The sequence below is a fragment of the Electrona antarctica genome, assembly GCF_951216825.1.
Source record: "Electrona antarctica genome assembly, chromosome: 22".
Classification (NCBI taxonomy): domain Eukaryota; kingdom Metazoa; phylum Chordata; class Actinopteri; order Myctophiformes; family Myctophidae; genus Electrona; species Electrona antarctica.
In genome coordinates this window covers 33,677,160-33,685,828 of record NC_136805.1, presented here as the reverse complement: position 1 = coordinate 33,685,828, position 8,669 = coordinate 33,677,160, and the positions used below count along the sequence as shown (strand labels likewise).

The 8,669-nt window shown below is 43.0% G+C and overlaps 1 protein-coding gene across 2 annotated transcripts; it reads right to left on the bottom strand.

Annotated features, from left to right (window-relative positions):
• Positions 1 to 186: 186 nt before the first annotated feature.
• On the bottom strand, positions 187 to 8,019 carry samd8 (sterile alpha motif domain containing 8). Of its 2 annotated transcripts, none has more exons than XM_079493176.1 (6): positions 7,816 to 8,019; positions 5,687 to 6,273; positions 4,641 to 4,736; positions 3,884 to 4,001; positions 2,838 to 2,988; positions 187 to 2,627 (listed from the first exon to the last, which is right to left on the bottom strand). In XM_079493176.1, the coding sequence occupies exons 2-6, from the start codon at positions 6,256 to 6,258 to the stop codon at positions 2,323 to 2,325; spliced, it is 1,242 nt and encodes a 413-aa protein (XP_079349302.1). In that variant the 5' UTR covers positions 6,259 to 6,273; positions 7,816 to 8,019; the 3' UTR covers positions 187 to 2,322. The 2 variants fall into 2 exon arrangements, with proteins under 2 accessions (XP_079349302.1, XP_079349303.1); XM_079493177.1 differs by having other exon boundaries at positions 7,821 to 8,019.
• Between the last annotated feature and the right edge of the window lie 650 nt (positions 8,020 to 8,669).

Here is an 8,669-nt window from a genome sequence, read left to right as displayed (position 1 = left end):
ATTCGCGACGCGTTGTGTGCATTTGGGGTGTGGGAGCTTAGAGTATACTCTTAAGTGTGGGACGGGAGTCGGACTCGATTATATATTATCACTGGATTTGACTTGGCATTATGGTAACTCTTTCTTTCTTTCACACACACACACACTAGTACCCATTGTTTGACTTCAACCTTTTAATGTTGGAAAAGTGACTATGCAAGAGACACACTATTGTCACAGTCGGTCACAATGGGTGGATGGATGGTTTTGTATAATTTAATAAAATTGCAAACATGCCATTTAGACGAACACCATCAGTAACATTATCCTGACATATACCTGCAATTAAAACAGAAGAGCAAAAAGTCAGTAGCTTTTTTCCTTTTTTTGAATTTGGGTGGACATGATTATGTCATCACTAGAGAAATGGTATCTGTAAAAAATAACAATAAAAAAAGAACTGAAGAAAATAAGTTTGACTTGTTTTTATTTCATAGTTTTTTCCCCCGTGTTGAAATGCAAAGTACCATATTTGGCGGTTTTAGTCTAAATTTGACTAAATCTACTGAGGTTAATCTGAAATCAGTTTAAACTTAAAAAGCACATTGTGTTTCAAAGAAATCCATAGTTATGAGCAACTGTAAACATCTTCCTGTCTATGTGCATGTTGCGATAACCTTGTATATGAAATATAAAAATACCTATCAACATTTACAAAATAAAATAAATTAATACAATTGTATAATAACGTGTGTATACACACATACATATGTATGTGCACATAAGAAATACCACAGAAATATAAATGGTAAATGAACTGCATTCATATAGCGCCTTCATTCTAGTCGACCACTGTAGACCATTCAATGCGCTTTACAATGTACTTCACATTCACCCATTCAGAGATAGACACACATACTCACTCTCACACACACACACACACACACAGTGAAGTTAGCCCTGCTCATTGGGAGCAGTTAATGCCTATTCATAGTTTTCGGTGAAGAGGTGACCACCAGTCACAGTTAGTGTAGAGATGTGTTGTGTGAGCGGTGACCACCGCGGCGTGACATGTAGTTTTCGGTGGGCACCTCTTCACCGGAAACTGGACTATGAATTGGCCTTTAGGCGTTCAGTGTCTTGTTCAAAGACACTACGACATTGAAGCCAGGAGCAGCCGGGGATCAAACTGGTTCCAAGACGGCCGCTCTACCTCCTGAGCCACTGCCGCCGTTGTTGAGGGTTCTATTGCCAAGATTGATATCCTGATATGTTCTAACTGGACTGAAGTCATTTACAAAAAAAAAACACACCACCACAGCTACCCAATACTGAACAATACTGGAATATTTACTAAGCAGACAAACTTGGTGTAACATTTCAGTTAGCCTGATTGGCAAAAGGAATGATATTTAAGACAATAGTACCTTTGTCATTCCATATTTTTGGCTGATTCTTCTCACATTTTCATGGTGATACCTGGTCTTTGCTAGGTCTAACAAAGAAAAAGCAGGACAACCTAAAAATACAAATAAAATCAAGAGCTGCTGTTTAGCTTGCAATGAGCCATTAGTTACTCATTTAGTATTTAGTGACACTGTCAAAAAGCAAAGAAGTTCTAAGGAATACAGTCATTTTTGCACTACTTAATGTGAAGCAATTGAAAACAATTAACAATATTATACATGTAATATTGCTATACAGAAGTCAATAGTATAAAGTAAATCATTTGTATATTGCTTCTTCTGTGGTCCACGGTAGATCGATTTGGTGATGAATTATAAAAGGCAAAAATAACCTTTACAATCCAAAATTATATTTTCATTAGTAAACGGCAGAATAGGACTTGGTAAGATAATGCCTGAGAATTTGACTCTTGTGGTTTCCCTAAACCAGATTAACCAGAAAATTGACAGGGCCTGAAAATAGCAGTAGCTCCTCTAACACTGTATGTATCAATACGACGATGGGAAACATCTTTCTTTTATTTCCCTTTTTTGGGGTTGGTGGTGAATTCCACTGCATTCACTTTTCAAGTGATGCAAGGGGAACTGATAAGGTGTCTAACAAAACTAGAGGTTTGTGGGTTTTCTCGTTTATTTCCCCTCAATCAATATACTGACGGGGGAAGGGCACAAGCAGCGTAAGTCCCAGAACATGAGGAGTTATGGCTCTGTGTGTGTACCCACTAAGACCATGGCACTGATAGGATCACATAAGTCATCTTCGTTGCTCTGGAGGAGCCACATTAACGAAGATATCACATACCGCCACCACGGTTGGCAACTTGAGTGTATTCGAAACAGCACAGGTGCCGTATATCTGTGACTGTTGTCGTGCCCTCTACGCAATCAGCCTCCTGATCGTAGCAGGTGTGGAGAAGGGCCAGCAGTACTCGTTGGGGACGGGCCCGTTGACGTTGCATTCAAAGAAGGAGAACATGGGGAACCAGATGCGAGCCCGGCGACTCTGCTGGTAGGCCCGGGTGTTGGCCAGAGTGTGGTAGTAAAGGAAGAGCCTGGTCGTGATGTAGAAGGCGATGAAGACATCGATGGAGTAGTGTTCGTGGGCGGCCAGGATGAAGAAGATGCCGAACAGGTTCAGGACCCACGACAAGGTGTGAATGAAGTGCCAGTTCCTTGGAGTGTCTGTTAAAAAAAGGGGACAGACATGTGGGACAAGTTTTGGACATACATTGAAAACCGGTCCCATTGCAAAAACAATATACAACAAAGCACCTTATTTTTGTTGTAGTGCTGATATGTGACACTGGAGGGCAGTAAAGGTACAATATTTGAGGTACAAAATGTAAAAAAAATGAGTAAATACTGGTGCATAATAGTATATAGACCACTCACACTCTGTGACAAAAAAGTTGAGCATGGTTATGACCACAGTGTGACCACTAAACATGTAGTCACCGCATGTGTGAACTCCCGTCAGTGTCATTCCAAAGCCACTCCATATGGCCACCGCTCGGTGCAGTTTGGCCCACATGTCGCCATACATCTGGAGTTGAGAGAAGAGGGAAATGAGAAATGATAGGGATGAGACGATAATCGTTATGATCCTTTATCGTGATAAAAAACAACACTCAATAGTATCGCAGAGATTTATCGTGAACTTTTCCTGTCATACACTAGGATGAATTAGCTTCTGTTGACCTGCAAATTCACTTAATTCAGTACCACTTAAACCCTCCACTACTTGATAAAACTGACCTGTAAAGAGTGAAATAAGAGTACACTCTTATTTCACTAGACAAATCGATTCGCTAAATATAGCAGAGCTACTTGTAGATCTGCTTTTTCTTTTTTTTGGCAAATGTTAGCCTCAGAAAGGGCTATATGCACACATAATAACTCGTCCTACTTCCAGGCCCCTTCTCCTACTTCCTGGTGTTACCAATGATACAGTACTAATTAAGGCTCTATTGTATTTAGTGTACAGTGGTTCTTAAACGTTTTAATTTCAAGGACCCCCTGAGTGTACAAATGGAACCATTTGTACCATGGTTCCATTTGTACACTCTCAGAGTTACACACCCGTATTTGCTTTTGCCTTTAGTTCCGAACATACTAACAGTCCGAGTCATTAGACTGACAACCTACCCCAAACCCTAACATAACCCTAACTGCAAGCACGACGCAACGCATATAGGACCCACGCATGTCGGGAGCGACGGGTGATTTCAGCATGTCGGACCTTTGGTGTGTCGGATAAGCGTGCGCATCCCCACAACAGCAACACCCTGACTCTGTTTGACCTGAACGGAACAGAGCCTTCATTGGTATCATCGGTAACACCTGTGAAGGAAGTAGGGAAGGGGCCCCAAGTTCTTTCCAAAATGGCGTGTGTGCAGCCATAGAGCCTATTGGGATGTTGAAGAGAAAGCCAACGTTACCTTTCCTGAGCACTGCAGATGCTGTCCGGGTACAGACAGCGAGGTGACGAACATGGTGATGCAACGCAGCATGAACACCGTTCCCATGAGGCTGCACAGGCGCCGTAACAGGATCGACCTGCAAGTGACCCACACGTGACCTCAGTTATTCATTTAACCAAATGATAAATCTTATCTTATATACTTTCTCTTGTGCAACAAACAGCCAAAAGCGCTGCTCTACGCTTTTGGTGTGATAGGAGAGAGTTTGTAGATCTGCTTATTTTTTTCACCTATGCACATTCTATTTACATGCCAGAAATAGGAATGCCAGGTTGAAAGTAGTAAAGTGATATCATACACATCTGGCAGCTTAATCCTTTCCGGTGGCAAGTGATATGCTGCGTTCACACTGGCAGATGCAAAGATCACAGCATAATTTGTCGCGTTCTCGCTTTGTAAAATCTGTTGCTCACACGCTCGCTGGCGTCATCAAGCGTGCGTCCGTAGTGACGTGGGTCATTGCAGCTACAGTCGTAGCTTTGTATCTGGAAGTTGAACTCAGCTGAGTCAGCTCCCCTTCAATTTGTAGCTTTTGCAGCAGCTACAAACGCATCTTTGTATCTTCATGTCACTGGCTTCCATTGACAATGAATGGTAAATTGTATCTTTGCATTTTCCCGTGTGAACGCAGCAATACGGTGAAGTGAAATTGAAAAACAGAAATGCCTGGTGATTTATAATGTTTTTTTGGCACTGTGACTGGATGTTACTCCACCTGTGTTTATGCAGCAGCAGAACCAGCAGCCATATATTGCAGAGAATCACTCCACATGCCTCGGCCATGGCAAAGGCCCACGGTATTCTAGGCACACTGTTAACAGAAATGAGTGGTTTAGGTCCGTTGATGCATGGATGGTAAAATGGTCTGCATTTCATTGCATTTTTCATCCAAAGCGCATTACATTCACCCATTCACACAACGACAACGGCGGCAACCATGCAAGGTACCACCCTCGTCGGGAGCAGTTAAGAGGTTCAGTGTCTCGCTCAAGGACACTTCGATATGAAGCCAGGAGGAGAAGCCGGGATCTGAACCGGGCTGACGCCAAACAGCCACTCTACCTCCTGAGCCACAGCCGCCCACACCATTGGCAAGCTACTGTAAGTAGACTTGGCAACCAGCTGATTTCTTAATGAGCAACAATTAAAAAATGTCAAACAAACCTACAGTACCAAATTAAATATCTTAATTAAAAAATAACCCCCCTTGGTTGGAACGCCACGGAGAACAGTGTCCAGTTTCACCAAAATGGATGGGAAAATATCCATTTAGGTGTTAAGATTAGTATCACACAATTAATGCATGATCTACAAGCAAAACTATTTACCTCAATTTAAATAAACGGTCAACTTCTATGAACTCCGGTGGTGTAATCAGGCCACTTGACATTGTCCAGCTGCCCTGGACAATGTGACTTATGACATCTTGCTAAAAGCTATCTGGCATTTTCTTGCAATCAGCAACAAAACTTCGTGAATACTGGCCATAAATAAGTCACAGCTGTAACTCAAACTAGACCAGTCAGAACGAACAATACAAAAACAATAACAGACGCTTGGATTATAGAAACAAAGTAGGACTATAATAATGATGACAAATATGATTAGAAATGCAAAGCTTCTATTTGTTGCTGCACTAAGAAAACATTTCATTGTGCCATTTGAGAGCTTTCTCATATCATGAAATGAAAGGTAATGTGTGTGCCGTTCGTTAGATTTTAGAGAGCTTTTGGAGTCTTCACACCAAAAGTGATAACCCACCTGTCTAAGAAAATATCTGGCAGGGGAGGGTACGTGCGCATGTCAGGCACCCTCTCGTGCACAATGACCATGACAAAGGACGTGAACCCAAAGACGAACATCACATAGACGGAGCTGAGCGCAGTCTTCCAGCACTCCGGATCCAGGCGCCTCGTCTGCTGTTTATTATATTTCCCATTGGCGTACTGGTGGTACTCCTCCCCGACCGGCGCCGTGTTGGTGTCGGTGTCGTCACAGTCTCTGCTGCCCTGCTCGCCGTTGCACAGCCAGTCCATATTACCGCTGCCGGGGCCCGTGGGGCTCTGGCCGTCGAAGGGCAGGCCCAGCTCCTCCAGCACGTCAACGTTCTGCTTCTGGAGCTTGCGGACCGCCATCATGATCCGCTTGATGTCGCCCAGCACCTTGAGCTCCAGGGGCGGCGAGCGGAGGTCATACTCGCTGAGGGTCAGTAGGCTTGTGCCGTCCAGGCGATGCTTGTTGCACAGCAGGTCCACGTAGTCGCAGAAGCCCTCGTCCTTCAGCCACTTGGCCACGTGCTTGGTGGTCCACCGGCAGACGCTCAGCTGGGTCATTTCCTCCTCCGCACACTGGAAAAGAAGAAACAATTAAGATATCATTCCAGTCGTAGGTATTGTATGTCAAACATTGTGATTCATCAGTCATGTCAGTATCACTGATTTGATTTGCTGACAGGAGAAGGCTAGAGGGAAGTAGGCTCTTTTTAGTCACATTCTTTCCAATGAATCAGCAATACTGTATGCAGTCAGTGTGATTGGAGCAAGTCTGCAACAGACAGACAGAAAATAAACTCTTACACAGAAGAAGTCAAGACGACAAGACGTGCTGACCAACAGCAGTCAGGCTGAGGATTAGGAAACACAGATTGGGAAATGGAATGTGCGCAAGGGTTGTTGTTGACACAATGAAGACAGACCACACCCTCTATTCACCATTGACACCAATGTTGTAGGCGAGAGAGCAGAGGCAGAGAAGGAGGATGCCGTGTTGCCAACCCGGCCATTACATAAAGAGGCTCTAAGTGGACTTATTGGTCTGGTAGACTAGCCTTGGCCCAAATCCTATTACTAACCTGAACTTGAGCCAAGCAGCTCAACAAACCTATTGGTGGGTGGGTGGCATTTAGATATGAAACCTACATCTCGTTATGTCAACTATTAGCAACATGCACTAGTGTGTCTCAAGTCTGTCTATATATCATGATAAGGACATCATTGTCACCACAGAGCACAGATTAAAAACCACACCATGTCATTTGAAAGATGGGAGGCTTGCTTGAGTCAATGTTCCAGTATAAGCCTCGTCATGACTCATGATAAGTGCCGAAAACTGTCATCAAATTAGTTACTGTGTAAAGGCACGTTACTATCAGAGAGCAGTGGTTTTCAACCAGTGGTCCTTGAATTGAAGGGGTTCCGGGTGCTCCCCAGCTAAATGATGGGGAATTGTTGGTAACCAAATGGACCCTTTAGTTTAGAGTTTAGGCTATAGATATTTTGAGAGCTATAGAACTCTTGAGAGCATTACATTAAACCAAATTGGTTTCATTTTATGCTCTCAAGAGTTAAATTATTGTTAAACATCTGCATCAGTTAATTTACAAGAAGTCTACACAATTAGAGAATGTAGAAGAATTGTTAACATTTGCCTGTTTGTCTCTCCTAATGGTACCAACATCAATACAGCATGGAATTGTGGACCAAATCTTTTGGGCCCGAGGCAAAATCTCATCAAATGGTGGTCGGGGTAACCGGTCAGGTCGCCCCAATTCCATCTCGCCCCGTGGCTCAAATGCAGAATAAACAATAAAGGACCTTGATATGAAAAGGGTTGAAGACCACTGTCATAGAGGGATGGAACTATTGTATCACACAGGCTAACAAGCTCACTAGCAGGCCATGTATTCGTCTATAATCTGACACATGGGGGTATGATGATCCAACACCACCGTGCATGAAGCCCATAGGTCCGACTGAGCTCCCTACCCCACCCACCACAAAACCAAACATCATCTCACCACATTGGCCTACTAACTAAAGGCTAATTTAGCATGCTAACGCTACAAGTTGCTAATCTATTCGCGGAATATAAAAGGTGGTGGACTCACTCACCTCACCGCAATTCAGATTAACCGGAGCTGATGCACTCGTTTCGTTCGCTAGCTATATGGCATCTCACTGGGGTCTGACGAAATCCTATTGAAATGTGTTAGAATGATTAGTGGAGATTTGTTGGAATTGGAAATCATTTCGCCTCCTTCGCCTCTACTCTGGTTAGCATTGGCATTATACTGTTGACAACACCATCGTAATACCTCGAAGTGATGCGCAGAACGTTTTTTCAGCAAGGTGGTCACAGTCTATGCCTATGGGCAGTACGTTGGGATACAGTGACGTCTAGTGGTCAGAAGGATGTACTACTACATCAGATGTGCTATAACTGTTCTGCAGTGGATCGATTGAATTAAATTCATAGAACATTGTATTAACGCAACAGTTTGCAGAATGGGTACAGTTCAAGAAAAGTACAGGTCATTACAAAATCTGCTAAGAGGGTAAAACCAGAAAAAGCACTAAAACTGGTTTACATAAGGGCCCTCCATTTTCAATTCATCAGAACATATAAAGACACAAATATACACTTCTATGCAAAAAAAGAAAGAAATCATCATATACACAGTTAGAATGATGAAATGGTTTAAAGATTGTGGGAAATAAATTACAAAGATTGTGGCTCTGGTAGTACAGTGAGTAGTCTGGGTCACGCTTTTAAATTTAGACTGGGCTAAGGACACCTGTCCTTGTCACTACCAACATGGTTGTAGTAAAGCCCCAAAGGTCTTTTTGTAAATAGTGGCTAGAGAAATCTCACAAGACTCACAAATAGGTCGCTTTTATTGTATCTAAAGTGTTCTGCAGGGTACACAGTGAGAGTGGTCAGTCTGTCATAATGAGTGTCCAGAAAA